Source organism: Phoca vitulina, unplaced genomic scaffold (genome assembly GCF_004348235.1).
Source record: "Phoca vitulina isolate PV1807 unplaced genomic scaffold, GSC_HSeal_1.0 scaffold2, whole genome shotgun sequence".
Lineage (NCBI taxonomy): Eukaryota > Metazoa > Chordata > Mammalia > Carnivora > Phocidae > Phoca > Phoca vitulina.
Window position 1 is genome coordinate 37,702,259 of NW_022589705.1, and position 23,180 is coordinate 37,725,438.

At 39.1% G+C, this 23,180-nt stretch overlaps 1 protein-coding gene across 2 annotated transcripts in view; it reads right to left on the minus strand.

Annotated features, from left to right (window-relative positions):
• The window catches only part of MIGA1 (mitoguardin 1), a 97,260-nt gene that overhangs the window by 55,593 nt on the left and 18,487 nt on the right, over nucleotides 1-23,180 (minus strand). For both annotated transcript variants that reach the window (XM_032425535.1, XM_032425531.1), the window contains exons 4-7: nucleotides 21,795-21,931; nucleotides 13,243-13,369; nucleotides 11,395-11,528; nucleotides 10,305-10,428 (exon numbers count right to left, since the gene is read on the minus strand). In XM_032425535.1, coding sequence (XP_032281426.1) covers nucleotides 10,305-10,428; nucleotides 11,395-11,528; nucleotides 13,243-13,369; nucleotides 21,795-21,931 — 522 coding nt within the window. The remainder of the gene's footprint in view (nucleotides 1-10,304; nucleotides 10,429-11,394; nucleotides 11,529-13,242; nucleotides 13,370-21,794; nucleotides 21,932-23,180) is intronic.

Consider the following 23,180-nt stretch of genomic DNA (forward strand, 5'->3'; position numbering starts at 1 on the left):
GACTCCAGGATCATGACCTGAGCCGAAGGCAGTCACCTCCAGAGCCTATGTTCTTAATCATTAAGCTATACTGTCTATAATTGAAATCATGTTGGATTTTTTTGGTTTGAACCTTCAAAAATTACCATAACTAAATTATAATTTAACAATTGTAATTTAACAATTCTCTGAAAAACTACATATAAACATAACGCTTACAGATGCTGTTAGCTGGAAGAACTTAAACACTAGTGGAAACTTACACTAATGTTATTTCAAGTCTGTGCATCATATCCATGCTCTCACTCTCAGTTACAGTAGCAGGTGTATACAAAACATGCCAGAAAAAAAAAATGTAGTGACCTAAATTTAACTTCCAGTGCTAGGAGTAGCACAGAATGGCATTTGTGAGTCATAGGCTTTTAATATGTAGATATAATGTGCTGCCCTCTAGTGATTTCAATACCTTGCATTTAACACTGAACAGTCTCAATAAGTTAAACATTTTTTTTTATTATTAGAGAATTCAAATCTTCATTTCATTTTATAGTAGGAGTAATAGAACAAATAATTATCATTTAAGCCCCAAGCAAAATTTTGATGTGTAAGAGCAAATATAGAAATACAGCTGACCCTTAAACAATATGAATGTTAGGGGCGCCAACCCCCATGCAGTTGAAAATCTGAATATAACTTTTGACTCCCCCAAAACTTAACAAATAGGCTATTGTTGACCAGAAGCCTTACTGATAATATAAACTGCTGATTAATAAATATTTTGTATATGTATTTTATACTGTATTTTTATAATAAAATAACCTAGAGAAAAGAAAATGTTAAAATCATAGGAGAAAATACAATTAAGTACTACACCATATTTATCAAAAAAGATCTATGTATAAGTGGACCTGAGCAGTTCAAACCTGTGTTGTTCAAGGGTCAACTGTACATCCAATAATGATTTACTAATTTCAGAATGGTTAAGGAAATACCAGTACGGAACATTGCAAAAGATGAATTAGAGAATAAAGAGTGGTTACATTTTATGCAAGGAATTCATGCCTTAAAACCCTGCCTAATTCAAAGTTATTTTCCTATAGGAAGAAATATAAAGAGGAGTTGAAGTAGATCACAACTACTGTGCTGTATTTCTTTTTTCAAGCATAGTTTTAAAGCACAGTAAATGACTATAATAAAAACATTTTTTAAGAATGCTTTTAAAACATTTGTAGTATTTGTAGGAAGTTTTTTGTAATGCTATCCCTTTCCAAATATCAAAAGTATTTCCTATTTTAACACAGATGATAGCTTGGCTTAGGAGTACATTAGTGGTTGTAACTTTTTTTTTTTTAAGATTTTATTTATTTATTTAAAGAGAGAAGGAGCAGGGGGAGGGACAAAGGGAGAGGGAGAGAGAATTTCAAGCAGATTCCAGGCTGAGCACAAAGCCCGATGCAGGGCTCAACCCCAGGACCCCGAGATCACAACCTGAGCTGAAACCAAGAGTCAGCTGCTTAACCGACTGAGCCACCCAGGTGCCTCAATGGTTGTGATTTTAGCCAGGTTGCCAGAAGTTTTTAACTTTTAAAATAAAAGTGCTCTTGCTTTAATTCTGCTAGTGCCAATATTTCTAGCATGCTCAGTACTAAATTAACAGCAAGAATATCAGCAGTTATTTGACCTTTTCAGTGCTTTTAAAATTTAATGACCACTTGGACGACAATATTACAAAATATAAAAAAGGCTCTAAATTTAACAACAGAAGTAAAAATAATAGCAGAATCACTAAAACCACTTGCAGAAGTTTCTGTGCCGATAAACATTAGTATGGTTCATAGGACATTTATAAAGGATACTTAGTATTTCTAGTTACCAGCTGAAGTGACACCACCTACAGCAAACAGTTTATAATTCACCAGGCCCAAAGCTTTGAAACTAAGTGATTCCTGAATTTTTAAAAAGTTTTTGGGATTTGCATTATTTAAAATTTTTAGTATAAAGTGATGTTTTGAACTAATTCAAATTCATGAAAACTTACTTAAAATTAGCTTAAAAAGGGGGCGCCTGGGTGGCTCAGTCAGTTAAGCATCTGCCTCCGGCTCCAGTCATAGATCCCAGGGTCCTGGGATTGAGTCCCACATCGGGCTCGCCGCTTGGAGAAAAGCCTGCTTCTACCTCTCCCTCTGCCACTCCCCCTGTTTGTGCACATCCTGTCTGTCAAATAAATAAAATCTTTAAAAAAAAATTAGCTTAAAACAACCATACTGTATTTTTTTTTTTTTTAAAGATTTTATTTATTTATTTGACAGAGAGAGACACAGCGAGAGAGGGAACACAAGCAGGGGGAGTGGAAGAGGGAGAAGCAGGCTTCCTGCTGAGCACGGAGCCCGATGTGGGGCTCGATCCCAGGACCCTGGGACCATGACCTGAGCCGAAGGCAGACGCTTAACGACTGAGCCACCCAGGCGCCCCTGTATTTTTTTTTTAAAGATTTTATTTATTTATTTGACAGAGAGAGACAGCGAGAGGGGGAGCACAAGCGGGGCCAGGGGTAGCTGGAGAGGGAGAAGCAGGCTCTCTTCGGAGCAGGGAGCCTGATGTGGGGCTCAATCCCAGGACGCTGGGATCATGACCTGAGCCAAAGGCAGACGCTTAACCGACTGAGCCACCCAGGCACCCCAACCATACCATATTTTTAATAGCTTTACTGATGTATAATTTACATACCATAAATCTCCCCCTTTCTAAATGTAAAATTCAGGGGTTCCTGGCTGGATCAGTCAATGAAGCATCTGACTTTGGCTCAGATCATAATCTCAGGGTCCTGGGATCAGGCTCCACACTCAGTGGAGAGTCTGCTTGTCCCTCTGCCCCTCCCCCTGCTTGTGCTCTCTCTCTCTCAAATAAAATCTTTAAATAGATAAATAAATGTACAATTCAATGAGTTTTAGTAAATGTATAGAGTTGTGCAACCATTATCATAATCCAATGCTAGAATCATACTATGTATTTTTTCAATCGTTATTAACTTCACCTATCTAAAGTAACCAAATAATTTATAATACCAACAACTCAAAAGTTTTTGGATCTGCTATCTTTAAAAAAGAGAATAGATTTAATTCACTTTTAATTAACACTGTTATCTAAAAAGAGAAACGCTAAACATACTGAAAGAATCGTGCTGAGGAGGATTTAAACTGTCCTCCTCATAATCTGGTCTACAGTGTTAACTTGGCAGACTACTATAGATAGTGCAGATGTAAAATTAAATAGAGTCCCTTTTGGGGCGCCTGGGTGGCTCAGTCATTAAGTGTCTGCCTTCGGCTCAGGTCATGATCCCAGGGTCCTGGGATTGAGCCCTGCATCGGGCTCCCTGCTCTGCGGGAGGCCTGCTTCTCCCTCTCCCACTCCCCCTGCTTGTGTTCCCTCTCTCGCTGTCTATCTGTCAGATAAATAAATAAAATCTTTAAAAAAAAAAAAAATAGAGTCCCTGTTTATATTTTGAACTCCAAATTAGTGAAATAAGTTTTGCTGAGGTTCTATGTAGTCAATAAAACCTGACACATGTGACTTCTAAAACTAAGATGATTTACAAGCGAGTATAAAACCAGCTATAAAGACTTAATGGCTTCTCTCTCTCATTCTCTCTCTCAAATAAATAAATAAAATCATTAAAAAAAAAAATAGAAGGGGCACCGGGGTGGCTCAGTTGGTTAGGCGACTGCCTTCGGCTCAGGTCATGATCCTAGAGTCCTGGGACTGAGTCCCACATTGGGCTCCCTGCTCAGCAGGGAGTCTGCTTCTCCTTCTGACCCTCTCCCCCTCTCATGCTCTCTCTCTCTCATTCTCTCTCTCAAATAAATAAATAAAAATCTTATAAAAAAAAGACTTAATGGCAAATACTCGCCTACAAAATAGCTCAGTATCAGCAATATTTCCCAAAAAATGTGCATTGATATTAGCCTTTTTTTTTTAGGGGGGGAGTTGGAGGAGGGGCACAGGGAGAGGGAGAGAGAGAATCTTAAGCAGGCTCAATTCACAACCCTGAGATCATGACCTAAGCCAAAATCGGATGCTTAACCGACTGAGCCACCCAGGCGTCCCCATATTAGTCTCTTTAAAAAAAAAAAAAATTTACATTTTCCTAAATTAATGGTTAAGTATATAAATACACACTCATTTTGGCATGATATATAAATAAGTATTCCATGATCTTTTTGTGATCAAGATGAAAAAATGTGAAAGTAGAATCAGTTGAATTTATTGCTGGTTGAACAACAAAGTGTCTTGATAATTCTTAGTGACATAAGGCAACTTGAAAGTATCATACCTCAGATCCCTGACTCTGGCTTTGCCCACTTTAAGATGTGATATTGTGACATGATAACATATATTGAATCCCAATTCCTGACAAAGAGCTCCTAAAACTCTTAGGATCTCCTAAGTGATGGGGGTGAGGGGAGCATCTTTGTTATTCATAATAATCTCCTATCACAACCATACCAGAATTTATGCTAATGAGTGACTTCTGGAGGTGGGGGATGGTTGCTAAGGGACCAACCATACGACTAGAAGGCTGGAATTTTCAGCTCCAAACCCAATCCCTGAGGGGAAAAGAGCTGAGGATCACATTAATCAGCAATGGCCAATGATTTAATCAATCATGCCTCCATAATGGGAGTCTCCATAAAAACCCTAAACCAGGGTTCAGAGAGCTGCCAGGTTAGAGAACACATCAAAGTATTGAGAGGCTTGGGGCACCTGGGTGGCTCAGGTCGTGATCCCAGGGTCCTGGGATCGAGCCCCACATTGGGCTCCCTGCTCCGCGGGAAGCCTGCTTCTCCCTCTCCCACTCCCCCTGCTTGTGTTCCCTCTCTTGCTGTGTCTCTCTCTGTCAAATAAATAAATAAAATCTTTAAAAAAAAAAAAGTATTGGGAGGCTTGTGCACCTGGAGAGGGCATAAAAGCCCTAGGCCTATTCCCCATACCTTGTCCTATGCATCTCTTCCATTTGTTCCTGAGTTAGTACCTTTTATAATAAACTGGTGATAGTAAGTAAAGTGTTTCCCTAAGTTCTGTGAGCTGTTCTAGCAAACTGTCAAACTTAAGGAGGGAACTGCAGAACTCCTGATTTACTGATGGTTCGTCAGAAGTCTGGGGAACCTGGACTTGTAATTGGCATGTGAGTAGAGGGCAGTCTTGTGAGGCAGAGCCCTTCATCTGTGGGGTCTGTGTAAACTCTGGAAAGTTAGTGTCATAACTGAATTAAACTGTAGGACATCCAGTTGATGTCTAAAGAGAACTGGAGAATTGCTTCATATGGGAAACATACACTTGGCATCAGAAGTGTCATGAGTAGAAGGTAACAAGCTTTCCTTTAAATACTTTGTGTTAATGGTTTCGATGAGAGCACTGATGACCAACTAGACCAAACTGACCAAACTAGAGACTGATAGATGAAAGGGATATCAAATCAAAATCTAAATGATCTTAACAATTCGGAATGATGACTCAGAAGTAACAATTTAGTAAGAATAATAAATATAACATCTAAAACTTGGGTCCAAAACAACTGCACAAGAATAAATGAGGGAATATATACCTTAACAACAAATCTAACAATAACAAAGAACTTACAAGTTTTAGTAACTATAAGCTCAACATTAGCAATGTTTGAAAGCTAATGTAGTCCTTGGGCTCTGATTATAATGTCCAGAATTTCTACTTCAAGATAGTAGAGCATAGGCATTTACTTCTCCTTCTTCCCAAAGGCCCATTGAAAATGACAGAAAAGGAGCACCGGGGTGGCTCAGTCAGTTAAACAGCTGCCTTCGGCTCAGGTCATGATCCTAGGGTCCTGGGATCAAGCCCCACGTCGGGCTCCCTGCTCGGTGGACAGCCTGCTTCTCCCTCTCCCTCTGCCTGCCACTCTGCCTACCTGTGTTCTCTCTCTCTCTCTGTCAAATAAATAAATAAAATCTTTAAAAAAATGACAGAAGGGGCGCCTGGGTGGCTCAGTCGTTAAGCGTCTGCCTTCAGCTCAGGTCATGATCCCAGGGTCCTGGGATCGAGCCCCGCATCGGGCTCCCTGCTCGGCGGGAAGCCTGCTTCTCCCTCTCCCTCTCCCACTCCCCCTGCTTGTGCTCTCTCTCTCGCTGTGTCTCTCTCTGTCAAATAAATAAATAAAATCTTTAAAAAAAAAAAAAAAATGACAGAAAAAAAATTAATGGAAAAAATTATAGCATCACTGGACAGCAGGAAGATGTTATCAGTGGACAAGAAATTATATTTTTTTATTTTTTTAAAGATTTTATTTTTAAGTAATCTCCACACCCAACATGGCACCTGAACTCACAACCTTGAGATCAAGAGTCACACATCCTACCAACTGAACCTGCCAGGCACCCAAGAAATTTTAAAGAATACCTCGAAATTAGCAAATATAGGAATAAGATAAAATAAGAACATCAAAAAACCCACAGCCTTCCTGAGTGTCCCAGAGAAGTTCCAAATTCCAACCCAATAAACACTGTTACCTGTACCTAGCACTTTATATGTATTATTTCATTTAATCCTCATAATTATTTTGAAAATAGGTATTATATGCCCATTTCTCAGATAAGAAGGCTGAAGTTTAGACAAGTTATATAATCACACAGCTCATAAATGCTGAAGCCAGGATTTGAACCCAGTTAGTGTGAATCTGGACTCTCTGCTTTCGGTTATTATGGAGATACAGGCCAAAGGGTAATCCATTAGAGTAATCATTAAAATACTACACTAAATTCAGCTGCTACTGGGGCCCCTGGTTAGCTCAGTTGGAAGAGCATGCAACTCTTGATCTCAGGGTCATGAAATTGAGATCCACATTGGATGTAGAGATTACTAAATAAATAAATAGAAACTTTAAATTCAGCTGGCACTATTTCCCTCAGGTAAGAATAGTAGCTCTCTTCTTTTGTCCTTGGATTAAACCTTGATAACTTCCTTCTACAGAATGAGTGAGTATGTCTAGAGTGCCTAGGGGGCCTGAGAGAGGAAGAAAGATACAAGAGTTAATCTCAGATCCTCACACACATATGGAAGAAGGAAAAATTTTTAAGGAAAGGAAGATCCACATTAAATAAATACCACCACAGGGACGCCCAAATGGCTCAGTTAAGTGTCCAACTCTTGGTTTCAGCTCAGGCCATGATCTCAGGGTCATGAGATCAAGCCCCCTGTTGGACTCTTCGCTCAGCATGGAGTCTGCTTGGGATTCTTTTCTCTTCCTCTCCCTTGCCCTCTGCCCTTCCCCCATCCCATTCATGCATCTGCACGCCCTCTCTCTCTCTCTCTCAAATAAATAAATAAATAAAATCTTTTTAATAAATAAATACTGGGGCGCCTGGGTGGCTCAGTCGGTTAAGCGTCTGCCTTCGGCTCGGGTCATGATCTCAGAGTCCTGGGATCGAGCCCCCTAGTCAGGCTCCCTGCTTAGCAGGGAGTCTGCTTCTCCCTTTCCCTCTGCTCCTCCCCCTGCTCATGCTCATTCTCTCTCTCAAATAAATAAATAAAATCTTAAAAAAATAAAAATAAATAAATAAATAAATAAATAAATAAATTACTTACTACCACAAGAAATGTTTCCTTTCTTTAGCAGCTGTGGGGTTTCCAGGCTGCCTGCTCCACGATTACATCTCCTAAAGGGAACTTTGCCAGTAGGCATACTCTACTCACAGAGTTCACAGTCAATCATCCCATTCAAGGAAGGTATCTGTCTTATAAAGTAGTGAGGGAATCTAGTGTGGTGGTTCGGAATATGAACTCTGAAGTTAGCCTGCCTGGGTCCAAATATGGGTTCTGTCATTTAATAGCCATGCAACTCTAGGGAAGTTACTATCTCCTTTCCTCTTTCCCCATCTGAAAAATGAGGATGATAACTATATTTATATTAAGTTGCTGTGAAGATTAAGTGAGATAATTTTCACTCAGTGTAGTACCTCAGGGAAAGAAGAAACTACAATGTATGTAAGTGCTCAGCAAAGGGCCCCGCACATGGTAACATGCAAGCAAAGGCAGGTGTTAGTTATTAAGTACAGGACAGAGGGGAAAGGAGATAAATTAGATGACTGCTGAGAAATCTTCTAACCTTGAAAACCTATCAAATTCTTAAGAGAAAAAAATATATAATTTCATCAAATAAGACAAAATAAATTCCGAAACAGTGAATTATTCACTGAAATAAGATCAATACTTGGTTTAAATTCACTCCTGAACCTCTGAAGTTATTTATTAACATCTTTACTTATGACTATTAGCCATAAGTTGCCTCCCAGTAATATAAATTAAATGTGTAAAATGAATTTGGATTTAGAGAATGAGGAGAGCTAATTTACTTCTAAGCAATTTTGATCAGTATCAACCAACAGATATAACAGAGGTACTCTCCTACCAGAATCCTGACCATAGATTGAGTTGTTTCAGTCCAGAAGTTCAAAAATGGAAACTTTCAAAAAGAGAACAATTTCCAAAGAACTCCCAAGAAGGAACAAAATATAACAGCTTCATGTCAACTGGAATCCTCAGGGCAATAACAGGCCAAGGCACTGCAGGAAAAAGCCAGTCAGCTTAGAAGCCAGTGACAGCCCAGGTTAAGACATGGGTTGGGTTGGGAATTTATTCCAAACCTAAGCTAACCAAATTTATGGATTGATTATGGGTTCCACTGTAGGAATCCTATCCATTTAGAGTTCCAAATTAACAATTTACTCAGAAACAACTTGAAGGCTCTAGAAATTAAGCCATCTGCCTAGGGGACTTCTTGTCCAGAACAATGTGAACCCAAAGCAGACCTTTTGGGGCAGCACCTAAGAAATCTTTATAACCTGATAACCTAAAAAAAAATCAGAGATGGACTTTGCCAACCTCCATGGTCAGTGGAAAAAAGAAACTCTGGGCATGCTAAACAGAGTCAAATCTGAGATGCACATTACAAGAGTAACAAATACAAGAACTACACACCTACATGATCCTTACCATGAGGCTGGAAAGAAATTGTAGGTAGACAATTAGAACAGTGAGGGCAAAGCCTCCATTCCTAGAATTAGACATTAAGCCTTGGGGCCCTTTTCCTCTCCCCTCCTTATAATTTTTTCCTACTCCTTTTTCTCTGTGGTTTTCCTTGCCACTTAACTACTTTCCTATCTTTTTCCAGTTGTTCCATTCCATTGTTACACTTGAATTCTTTTAAAATTCCTTCTCTCTGTCCTTTCTAAATGTCATTATAGTAAGTTACAAAAGAAACTGTGTAGAAAAAACTATAAATATAAAATGAAGGCTTTGAAAAATTCTATTTGTTGACATGAATACTGTCTACTTTTTTTCTGCCCTGTAACCTCCACATGTCAAAACATTATGCCATCTATGATAAGAACAGAGAAACTATTAAAAAATACTCAAGCCTAATGAATAATTTTGTTGACGATACAGTATGAAAAAGGAAAGAGCAAAATAATACAAAGAGGCTTCATATAACACTATGACATATAGACAATAATTCTTTTAAGTTTTTTTTAGTAATCTCTATACCCGATGGGGGGCTCGAACTCATGACCCTAAAGAGTCACACGCTCCTCCAACTGAGCCAGCCAGGCACCCCTACACAGTAATTCTTAATTCTAATACGAATGAAATCTTTTACCTAAGTAACAATTCCCCTCAAACCTAAAAAATATGTATTTTTACCAAAAAGAGATGCAATGTAATTTTGTCTTCATTCTTTGGAACATTTACAGAATTCAAGGAAGCAATTTTAATCATTCACCCCTTTGAAGACGTCACTTAAGAAGTCTTTTCCTAAGTTCTTTTCTCTTGAAAGTATAAAATAAAATGGTATATAATAATGCATGTCCTGAGGGCTGATATGAAAATCTAGCCTGCAGTTAAAATGGGGTCAAGAAATAGAATTACTTAAAATATTTTAAATGTATGCCATGAGCTACATGCATATTTTTGAGATGTGTCTCTGTCCCATTTTTATATTATTGTTTATTTTCTTCCTCTCTCCAACACTTGGACTGGGATTCCTTCCCTTAGAATATAATTTTAAAACAAAGTCCCAATCCTACCTATGGTAAGCATTTGACATTAAATCTTAAGGGCATTAAGTTCACTCTAGAAAAATAAAACTGAAAGAAAAAAACCAGTAAATATGATAGAATCTTTTTCTCTTACTATTTTCTAAAAAATATGTAATCATATTAATACCCTTAAGCAAATGATGCCAAGAATATAAAAGAAAATTTTCACACATTTCATAAAAACCATATAAAATACCATCTTACCGATATCATTAACAAGGGAATTAGAATCAGATGCCCCCAGGGTAGCTTCAAACTCCTCTTGGAGACGATATGCTCTTTGCAGCAGAGCTTCAAGTTTATGGATAAATTCAGTACTAATAATATCCTACAAGGAGAGAAAAAGTACACACAGCTAATATTAGATTTGAACACTAAAATCCTCAATACCTTTCACTCTTAAATGAAAGGCAGAGAAAGTGTGGGATGATGCGCAACGACTGTTGGGTGGTGACAGCACTGGGTTCTAGCTGGGCCTTTGGCCAGGTCACCTCAGTTCTTAGGGATTCAGCTTCTCTATCTGTAAATTTAAGGGTGGGACTCGATCAGGTGTTCTCAAAGTAAGATCCCTGACCAGCAGCATCAGTATCATCCGGGAAGTTGCTAGAAACACAAATTCTCAGGGCCTACCCCAGCCACTGAATTAGAAACCCAAGTCTGTTTTAACAAGCCTTTCAGATGATTCTGATGCATGCTCAAATTTGAGAATCACTAGCCAAGATGATCAGTAAGTACCAGTCCAGTTCAAACTCTAGGTGACTTTTATGAATATAATGGCACTTAATTAAACATAAAGTATAAAACAGACTTTTAAAAATCCCTTTAGAAATCATATTAGCTTGGGGCGCCTGGGTGGCTCAGTCGTTAAGCGTCTGTCTTCGGCTCAGGTCATGATCCCAGGGTCCTGGGATCGAGCCCCGCATCGGGCTCCCTGCTCAGCGGGAAGACTGCTTCTCCTGCTCACACTCCCCCTGCTTGTGTTCCCTCTCTCGCTATCTCTCTCTCTGTCAAATAAATAAATAAAATCTTAAAAAAAAAAAATCATATTAGCTTAATTCTACATATTCTTGGAAAATCAGGGAACTTGATTATGAATTGCAAATATGGGATTTAATAATTCACGGAACAGAAAAAGCCCAATAAGACATACACCCACATAATCCCAAGGGAGACAAAAAAAAAAAAAGAAAAGAAACAGTTGTATTAAATGCCACAAAAGCAAGTACACTGAATCAACATTAAACATTGTTCAACTCTTCCAATATTATAAAGGCCATTCTCAGATAAATCTTACATCTACACTTTCTTCGGCAATGGCATCTCCTGCACCCAATTTAATGGAACTACAGGCTTCATCCTCAGCCTGTCTATTTCGAAAGGTGAGAGCTTGCTCCCATCGACGCAACGCCTCTTCAAACAATTCCATACCTATGAATTAAGAACAGAACAGTTGTAAATAAGAAAAACCAATGCCAAAAGAAAATTATTATGGGCTGGAGTCTTTCTCATATAGTTACCAACAATGGCACAGTCTGACTATAATTTTGGCACTAAAGAATAATTTTATGTTCACCTCATTTCATAACAGAATTATAATTTCCCAATATATTCTAGGTCTATAGTTCCAGTCAACCAAAAATCAGAGAGAAATAACCAATATGGTTTTTTGGTTTTTTTTTTAAGATTTTACTTATTTATTTGACAGAGAGATAGCAAGAGCAGGAACACAAGCTGGGGGGGTGCGTGGCGGTGAAAAGCAGGCTTCCCGCTGAGCAGGTAGCCCGATGTGGAGCTCGATTCCAGGATGCTGGGATCATGACCTAAGCCAAAAGCAGATGCTTAACCGACTGAGCCACCCAGGCGCCCCATAGAATAAAGTTTTTCCATCTTTTTTTACCAACAAAAGGTTTCTTAAACTACATGATACCAACTTGTTGATTTGGATGGATAAACTGTTCAGTCAGTTAAAAATCTACAAGACAGTTGGAAAACCCATCAAGAGTTACAGTCCAAGTAGAAATTCCAAATCCCCTCAGCTAGACAGCTTTTATGGGGGGAAAAAAAGGTGAATATGTGCTTCTTTTTCTCCAAGTAAAAAAAAAAGTCTTACCAAAATAATTATGTATTTCAAACAAAACGAAAATATTTCAAAACTTCAATTTTTCTAGACATATAAAAGAAAAAGATTTTTAAAAGCTACTGGATTTGGGGGTGACTGGTTGGCTCAGTTGGTAAAGCAGGCAACTCTTGATCTCAGGGTCATGAGTTCAAACCCCAGGTTGGGCATGGAACCTACTTAAAATAAAAATAAATAGAGGTGCCTGGGTGGCTCAGTCAGTTAGGCATCTGACTTTTGGTTTCGGCTCAGGTCATGACCTCAGGGTCATGAGATCAAGTCCTGCATCAGGCTCTGTACTTAGTGCAGAGTCTATTTGAGGTTCTTTCTCCCTCTCCCTCTACCCCTCCCACTGCTTTCTCTCTCTCTAAAAAAAAAAAAGTAAATCCTAAAAAAAAAAAAAAAAAAAAGAATCAATAAATCAGGTTAGATGAGTGTAGCAGATTGAATAATGGCCACCCAAAGATGTCAGGTCCTAGTCTCTGGAACCTGTAAATATTACCTTACAAAGAAAAGGGGTCTTTGCAGATGTGATTAAATTAAGGAATTTAACATGGGGAGATTATTCTAGATTATTTGGTGGACCCAAAATCCAATCACAACTGTCCCAGTAAGAAGCAGAGGGAGATCTGGTACACAGAGAGGAGGTGATGATGCAAGGTAGAGATTGGAGTCACATGGCCACAAGCCAGAAGCCATCAGAAGCTCAGAAGAAGCATAAGCCCCTAAGCCTCCAGAGGAAGCATAGCTCTAATGATACCTTGCTTCCAGCCCAGTGATGATTTTGGTCTTCTGGCCTCCACAACTCTGAGAGAATACATTCCTGCTGTTTAAATGACCATGTTTGTGGTAATTTGTTAGAGCATCCTCCAGAAACTAATATAATAGGTTTTGTTATGTACTCTAGATTCAACAGATATAAGAACATTTTAAAATTATGTTGCTTTCCTTAAAATAATTCATCATTCTTTAGTTTCCCATTAAATGTGAGTATAGTATCTTAAAACTTTTTTATGTTATTCCTACCCATCAAGTATAAGTTCTCAGGAGTGGTCACAGGAATATTAACAAGTTTAATATCATCTTCATCTGCTTTGTCCCAGGAGTTAGAATTGCCGCAAGCACAGCTATGACAAGAATTTACACTCTGGACCTAAAATTAAGATCGACAAAAGTTACTTCAAAATCTGTTTTGTGACAGCATTTTGCCATCTTTTATATTTTTAAGTTATTTATATAAATCCTATTCCTGGTAAAACAACCCATGTAATTCCTACCTGAAGAAATAAATCTAATTATATTCAGTTAGGAGTCATAAGACCCTAAGTATTTTAAGCCTTTGTTTGCTCAAAAATACACAAAGAGTATTTCAAACAAAAATCAGTTATTTCCAAAAAAAATCAAGCAGTTATTTTTATAGTTTACTGTTTTATTAAGTATTTAATCATAAATTTTATCCATACTTACTTTGGTTTGAGGTAACTAGCTTATTTCCTTTTTAGAATTTATTAACAATGCTGATTCCCAGAGCTAGGGGAAAGATGGCGGAGGAGTAGGGGACCCTATTTCAACCAGTCCCCGGAATTGAGCTGGATATCTACCAGACCACTCTGAGCACCCACGAAACCAGCCTGAGATGTAAGAAGATCTGGATCTCCACAAAAGGAATATCGCAGGAGGTTGGTTTTGAGGTACAAAGCGGGAAGCGGTGATTCCGCAGGCAGTTATCGGAGGATAAACGAAGCGGGAGGGTGCCTGCCCGTGGGGATCCTACACCGCCAGTGAGCAACAGCCTCGCGTGCTGCGGACAGGCACAGACTCGCAGACCGGTAGCGGCAGGAAAAGGACTCTAGGGCAGCCCCCGGGGCGGAAACCTGGAGCTGCAGGGTGGCGCGCGGGCGAACTGGGAGTGGCTGGCAGTTTTAGAAGCACAAAGGGCAGAGACGTGCCCCGACCTGGAGGCAGGACTGGGAGCGTTGTGGAGGGGCGCACAGCCCAGGATGCTGCAGTTTATAGCAGCACGGACAGAAACGGAGACAGTGTGGCCTGGAGTGCTCACTGAAGAACAGACAGGTCTCTGCTCTGAGGCAGAAGGTTGGAAACGGTCTCTTCTGCTCTGACTCGCGGAAGAGACGCGGAAAGCCGCCAGGGAAAGCCGTCAGAGAACAAAAGCCCCAAAAACTGATTCCCGCTGAGCCCATCCCCCGCCACAGGGGCGCAGGGCAACTCCGCCCAAACAGCATTGCCTGACTAACAGCGCGGCAGGCCCCAGAAGACAGGCCGGGAAAACAAGAGGCCAGCAACCCTAAGGTCCCAAGAAAACAGGTGCATCTTGCTTGGGTTCTGGTCAATAACTTGCACTCTATACATTCCCTCAAACACCCATCAACAGAATGACTAGGAGGAGGAGCCCCCAAAATAGAAAAGACTCAGAGATTATGACTTATGCTGCAGATTTACAAATGGATGCATATATAACCAAGATGTTGGAGATGGAATTCAGGCTAGCAATTGTGAAGACAATGGCTAGAATGGAGAAATCAATTAATGGCAACATAGAGTCTCTAAGGGCAGAAATAAAAGGTGAATTGGCAGAACTTAAAAATGCTATCAATGAGATCTAATCCAATCTAGATAATCTAACAGCTAGGGTAACTGAGGCAGAAGAGCGAGTAAGTGACCTGGAAGACAATATAATAGATAAAAAGGGAAAAGAGGAGGCCAGGGAAAAACAACTCAGAATCCATGAAAATAGAATCAGAGAAATAAGTGACACCATGAGGCGTTCCAATGTCAGAATAATTGGAATCCCGGAGGGATTGGAGAGGAGAGAAGACTAGAAGATGTATTTGAGCAAATCATAGCTGAGAACTTCCCTAATCTGGGGAATGAAACAAACATTCGAGTCCTAGAGGCAGAGAGGACCCCTCCTAAGATCAAGGAAAACAGGCCAACACCCCGGCATGTAATAGTAAAACCTGCAAATCTTAGAACCAAGGAAACCATCTTAAGGGCAGTTGGGGGAAGAGATTCCTTACGAACAGAGGGAGGAACATCAGAATAACGTCAGACCTATCCACAGAGACCTGGCAAGCCAGAAAGGACTGGCAAGACTAAATGAGAAGAACAGGCAGCCAAGAATACTTTATCCGGCAAGGCTTTCATTTAGAATGGATGGAAAGATGCAGAGCTTCCACGACCGGCAGAAACTGAAAGAATATGTGACCACTAAGCCGGCCCTGCAAGAAATATTAAGGGGGGTTCTATAAAAGGAGAAAGACCCCAAGAGTGATATACAACAGAAATTTACAGGGACAACATATAAAAACAACGTCTTCACAGGCAACATGATAACAATTAATTCATATCTTTCAATAATCACTCTCAACATGAATGGCCTAAATGCTCCCATAAAACAGCACAGGGTTGCAGATTGGATAAAAAGACAGGACCCATCCATATGCTGTCTACAAGAGACTCATTTTGAACCTAAAGATACATCCAGACTGAAAGTGAAGAGATGGAGATCCATCTTCCATGCCAGCGGACCTCAAAAGAAAGCTGGGGTAGCAATTCTTATATCAGACAAATTAGATTTTAAACTAAAGTCTGTAATAAGAGACACACAAGGACACTATATCATTCTTAAAGGGTCTATCCAACAAGAAGATCTAACAATTGTAAATATCTATGCCCCCAACATGGGAGCAGCCATCTACACAAGCCAACTGTTAACCAAAATAAAGAGTCATACTGATAACAATACGTTAATTGTAGAAGACCTCAATACTCCACTCTCAGCAATGGACAGATCATCTAAGCAGAAAATCAACAAGGAAACAAGAGCTTTGAATGATACATTGGACCAGATGGACTTCATAGATATTTACAGAACATTCCACCCTAAAACAACAGAATACTCATTCTTCTCGAGCGCACATGGAACTTTCTCCAGAATAGACCATATACTGGGTCACAAATCAGGTCTCAATCGATACCAAAAGATTGAGATTATTCCCTGCATATTCTCAGACCACAATGCTTTAAAACTGGAACTCAATCACAAGAAAAAATTTAGCAGAAATTCAAACACTTGGAAGCTAAAGACCACTCTGCTCAAGAATGTTTGGGTCAAACACGAAATCAAAGAAGAACTTAAACAATTCATGGAAATCAACAAGAACGAAAACACATCGGTCCAAAACCTATGGGATACTGCAAAGGCAGTCCTAAGGGGGAAATACATAGCCATCCAAGCCTCACTCAAAAAAATAGAAAAATCCCAAATTCACCAACTAACTCTAAACCTTAAAGAACTAGAGAAAAAGCAACAAACGATGCCTAAGCCATGCATTAGAAGAGAAATAATTAAAATTAAAGCAGAAATCAATGAATTAGAAACCAGAAACACAGTAGATCAGATCAACGAAACTAGAAGTTGGTTCTTTGAAAGAATTAATAAGATCGATAAACCACTGGCCAGACTTATCCAAAAGAAAAGAGAAAGGACCCAAATTAATAAAATTATGAATGAAAGGGGAGAGATCACGACTAAGACCAAGGAAATAGAAACAATTATTAGAAATTATTATCAATAACTATATGCCAATAAACTGAGCAATCTGGATGAAATGGAGGCCTTCCTGGAAACCTATAAGCTGCCAAGACTGAAACAGGAAGAAATTGACAACCTGAATAGGACAATAACCAGTAATGAGATTGAAACAGTGATCAAAAACCTCCCAAAAAAGAAGAATGAAGGGGGGGAAATCGGAGGGGTAGACGAACCATGAGAGACGATGGACTCTGAAAAACAAACTGAGGGTTCTAGAGGGGAGGGGGATGGGAGGATGGGTTAGCCTGGTGATGGGTATTGAGGAGGGCATGTTCTGCATGGAGCACTGGGTGTTATGCACAAACAATGAATCATGGAACACTATATCTAAAACTAATGATGTAATGTATGGGGATTAACATAACAATAAAAAAAAAAAAAAAAACCTCCCAAAAAACAAGAGTCCAAGGCCTGATGGATTCCCTGGGGAATTCTACCAAACATTCAAAGAAGAAATAATACCTATTCTACTGAAGCTGTTCCAAAAAATAGAAACAGAAGGAAAACTTCCAAACTCATTCTATGAGGCCAGCATTACCTTAATCCCCAAACCAGGCAAAGACCCCATCAAAAAGGAGAATTTCAGACCAATATCCCTGATGAATATGGATTCCAAAATCCTCAACAAAATCCTAGCTAATAGGATCCAACAATATATTAAAAGGATCATCCACCACGACCAAGTGGGATTTATCCCCGGGATGCAAGGGTGGTTCAACATTCGCAAATCAACCAATGTGATAGAACACATTAATAAGAGGAGGGAGAAAAACCATATGGTCCTCTCAATTGATGCAGAAAAAGCATTTGACAAAATACAACATCCTTTCCTGATTAAAACTCTCCAGAGTATAGGGATAGAGGGAACATTCCTCAAGTTCATAAAATCCATCTATGAAAAACCCACAGCAAATATCATCCTCAATGGGGAAAAGCTGAGAGCCTTTCCCTTAAGATCAGGAACACGTCAAGGATGCCCACTCTTGCCACTATTGTTCAACATAGTACTAGAAGTCCTAGCAACAGCAATCAGACAACAAAAAGAAATAAAAGGTATTCAAATTGGCAAAGAAGAAGTCAAACTCTCTCTTTTCGCAGATGACATGATACTTTATGTGGAAAACCCAAAAGACTCTACCCCCAAATTACTAGAACTCATCCAGCAATTCAGTAATGTGGCAGGATACAAAATCAATGCACAGAAATCAGTTGCTTTCTTATACACTAACAACGCAACTGTAGTAAGAGAAATTAGAGAAACGATTCCATTTACAATAGCACCAAAAACCATAAGATACCTCGGAATAAACCTAACCAAAGAGGTAAAGGATCTATACTCCAGGAACTACAAAACACTCATGAAAGAAATTGAAGAAGACACAAAAAGATGGAAAAATATTCCATGCTCATGGATCGGAAGAATAAACATTGTTAAAATGTCTATGCTACCCAGAGCAATCTATACCTTCAATGCCATCCCGATCAAAATTCCAATGACATTTTTCAAAGTGCTGGAACAAACAATCCTAAAATTTGTTTGGAATCAGAAAAGACCCCGAATCGCCAAGGAAATGTTGAAAAAGAAAAACAAAGCTGGGGGTATCACATTGCCCGATTTCAAGCTATATTACAAAGCTGTGATCAACAAGACAGCATGGTACTGGCACAAAAACAGACATACAGACCAATGGAACAGAATAGAGAACCCAAGTATGGACCCTCAACTCTATGGTCAAATAATCTTTGACAAAGCAGGAAAAAACATGCAATGGAAAAAAGACAGTCTCTTCAATAAATGGTGCTGGGAAAATTGGACAGCCACATGCAGAAGAATGAAACTCGACCATTCTCTAACACCATTCACAAAGATAAACTCAAAGTGGATGAAAGACCTCAATGTGAGACAGGAATCCATCAAAATCCTACAGGAGAACATAGGCAGTAACCTCTTTGACATCGCCCACAGCAACTTCTTTCAAGATACATCTCCAAAAGCTAGTGAAACAAAAGCAAAAATGAACTTTTGGGACTTCACCAACATAAAAAGCTTCTGCACAGCAAAGGAAACAGTCAACAAAACAAAGAGGCAACCCACAGAATGGGAGAAGATATTTGCAAATGACACTACAGATAAAGGGCTGGTACCCAAGATCTATAAAGAACTTCTCAAACTCAACACCCAAAAAACAAATAATCAAGTCAGAAAGTGGGCAGAAGATAGGAAAAGACACTTCTCTGAAGAAGACATACAAATGGCTAACAGACACATGAAAAAATGTTCATCATCATTAGCCATCAGGGAAAGCCAAATCAAAACCACATTGAGATACCACCTTACACCAGTTAGAATGGCAAAAATGGACAGAGAAAGAAACAACAAATGTTGGAGAGGTTGTGGAGAAAGGGAAACCCTCTTACACTGCTGGTGGGAATGTAAGTTGGTACAGCCACTTTGAAAAACAGTGTGGAGGTTCCTCAAAAATTTAAAAATAGAGCTACCCTATGACCCAGCAACTGCACTACTGGGTATTTACGCCAAAGACATAGATGTAGTGAAAAGAAGGGCCATATGCATCCCAATGTTCATAGCAGCAATGTGTGCAATAGCCAAACTGTGGAAAGAGCCGAGATGCCCTTCAACAGATGAATGGATAAAGAAGATGTGGTCCATATATACAATGGAATATTACTCAGCCATCAGAAAGGATGAATACCCAACTTTTACATCAACATGGATGGGACTGGAGGAGATTATGCTAAGTGAAATAAGTCAAGCAGAGAAAGTCAATTATCATATGGTTTCACTTATTTGTGGAACATAAGGAATAACATGGAGGACATTAGGAGAAGGAAGGGAAAAATGGGGAGGGGGAATTGGAGGGAGAGATGAACCATGAGAGACTATGGACCTGAGAAACAAACAGGGCTCTAGAGGGGAGAGGGGAGGGGGGATTGGTTAGCCCAGTGATGGGTATTAAGGAGGGCACGTACTGCATGGAGCACTGGGTGTTATACGAAAACAATGGATGGATCACCACATGAAAAACCAATGATGTATTGTATGGTGACTAACAACATAATAAAATTAAAAAAAAAATGCTGATTCTCTGCTAAACAATAACTAAAATTGAAAAGCCTCTATCATCTTCCCTTCCCTAGCAAGGTGCACTGAGCCAATCATTTAGGTCACCTCTATGCAAATGACTACGTAGTCTCTACTTCCAGTTTTGTGTCCTTTTTAAATAAATCTAGGGGGGCCTGGGTGGCTCAGTCAGTTAAATGTCTGACTCGTGATTTCAGCTCAGGTCATGATCTCATGGGTCATGAGATCAAGCCCTGTGTTGGGCTCCACGCTCAGCGGGAAGTCTGCTTGGGATTCTGTCTCTGCCCCTCTCCCCACTCATGGGCGCTCTCTCTTTCTCAAAACAAATAAATAAATCTTTTAAAAAATAAAAATAAAGAAATCTAGCCCTTTTTTCCATCTGGTGGAAATATTTGGTGATTCTACTCAGCTCTTCTGCTGGCATCTTAAGCTGCCTATATCAAAAAGGAGCTCTGGGGGTGCCTGGGTGGCTCAGATGGTTAAGCAGGATCATGGGATCGAGTCCCACACTGGGCTCCTCTGCTTCTTCCTCTGCCTGCCGCTCCCCCGCTTGTGCTCTCTCTCTCTCTCGATCTCTCTCTCTGACAAATAAATAAATAAAATCTAAAAAAAAAAAAAAGTAGCTCTGTATCTTCCCAAAACAAAAACTTTTCCTCCTCTCAGGTTCACTAATAATACTTCCATCCCCATAATTTCCCAAACTAGAAAACAGAAAGTCATCTTTAACTTCTCTTCCCACACTTCTCATATCCAATTACCAAGTTTTATGGACCCTGTCCCCTCCTTTCCACATCTGTTGCCTTGTTTGGGCACTCAGTAAAAGGCAGAAATCTGGGTTCATAGCCCTGGCACTGGAATGATGAGGTCGCTTAGGCAAGTACAGTAAAGTGATTCTAAAGACTTTCTACTCAAATTTATCATGAAACTCCCTTTCTCTACTTAGTTAAGAAAAACAGCTTCAACTTTCAGTTGAAAAGTTTCAAAACAGAGGCACTTCTCTGACACAGAGTAAATCCAGATTATAGAATGGGCATATATTTCATTATCCTGCTCAGTTTTAAAGAGGAACTAAAAGCCTGCAGGCCTTTGATCTAGATGTTCCTACCACAGAATAGCCTTTAAAAATTTAGTATATTTTTAGGCACTTAAGAATGGGGCAGCTATATATTCCAACAAAACATAGAAGCAAGGTACAGAATATGGTGTTCAATAACTATTTAAAATAATGAATATATATGATGGTAGAGGCATACCCTCCCAGAAGTATATATGTAAGAAATTACCAGTGTTGTTTGTTGAACCAAGAGGATCAGGAACACATTTATCACTATACTTTTTTTTTTTTTTTGCCTCTTCTTTATTTAGTAGTAAATGTATATCTTACTTATTTAACAAATTTTTTAACTATATTAAACTTCAACAATACTAACTTTATTCCTCACTTGTCAATCAATACTATATTAATGCTCCAAAGAACAAGGTGAGGAACTCCACATTTGGCTTCAGCAAGCCACACACTTTTACCTACTCAGGCTCATTATTTTGTGACCTAGTACAAAGTCTGGCTGTTATCTTCCAGCTTTTTTGCAGAACATCTAGTTTTAAAGCAATACTTCCACATCAACACTATTCTACAGGATCCTGTGTGTCCACATCACTTACTCAAGAAAGCTGGAACCAAACTGGCTGGTTATTCAGCAAAAGGAAAATTTTACTTGCTTAAAGAAAACAGACAAAACCAGATGATTTAAGATTCTTTCCATACTAAGAGCTATCTATAATTATATGACATTTAAACAAATAGATAACAATAGACACAAAAGTAGATCTATAAAATAATAAATTATTTTCGTTACTTACGGAGGCTAAACTCTGTGCAGAACCTGAGTATTTACTGAAAAGTCCTCCATTAGCATAGTTACAAGACTGAGATCCTTTGTCTTTGGCAGAACTTAAAGATAATGTCAAATTCTGTCTACTACTGGAACAACTTGAACCTACCAAACAAATATATCAATAATATTAGAAGTATTAGTAACTCCAATGATAAATTTCAGATAAAATCTCAGTAAAATCTCAAAGTTTACATTATATTCATTCAGAAAGCTTCTAATTTTAAAATTCATCCCACTCAATTGTGTAAATTATTAAATGTACACCATTATTAAAATCTACATCTCTTCACAACTGCTTTTAACACTGCTAAACTCTGCTTCTTAAATTAAGAATAAAATATTCATCTAATTAATTAGAGCAATATTTGATTGATCTATTGTAATCAGTATAAGAATACTGGCAACTAGGGGTGCCTGCCTGGCTCAGTCAGTGGAGTGTGTAACTCTTGATCTTGGGTTTATGAGTTCAAGTTCCATGTTGGGTGCAGAGATTAATTAAAAATAAAATCTTTAAAAAAAAAATACTGGCAACTATGAACCTTCAAGTTACAAATTAACAAAACAGGGGTGCCTGGGTGGCTCAGTCGTTAGGCATCTGCCTTCGGCTCAGGTCATGATCCTGGGGTCCTGGCATCGAGCCCCGCATCAGGCTCCCTGCTCAGCGGGAGGCCTGCTTCTCCCTCTCCCTCTCCCACTCCCCCTGCTTGTGTTCCCTCTCTTGCTGTGTCTCTCTCTGTCAAATAAATAAATAAAATATTTTAAAAATTTAAAAATAAATAAATAAATAAATTTAACAAAATATAAGCACTTCCTTTCCTGAGGATTAAATTACACATTACATTGTAATTAGTTTTTTATAGTTCTGTCTCCCCTAACCATCTATCTATTCATCTGTGGCAGACGCTGTGTCTTAGTTCATCTTAATGCAACAGTTAAGACACTCCTCATCTCCTGGACTTATATGACCCTGAGCAGGTCACTTAAGTTTTCCTTATCTCAATTTTCTTTATGTTTAAACACTAACACAGGATGTAGTCCTAATTCATAGGATTGCTATAAAGGTTAAATAATGAAGTGAATACACAGCATTTAGTACTACACCTGAGATCTAGTAAAATCTCATTAAGTGAGAACCATCATTACTGTAATGTTCACTGTACTTGGCACAAAATAGTCATTCATTGATTATTTACTGGACAAATTAATCACAAAAGCATATGATCATTGGGGGCACCTGGGTGGCTCAGTCGTTAAGTGTCTGCCTTCGGCTCAGGTCATGATCCCAGGGGCCTGGGATCGAGCCCCACATGGGGCTCCCTGCTCAGCCGGGAGTCTGCTTCTCCCTCTCCCG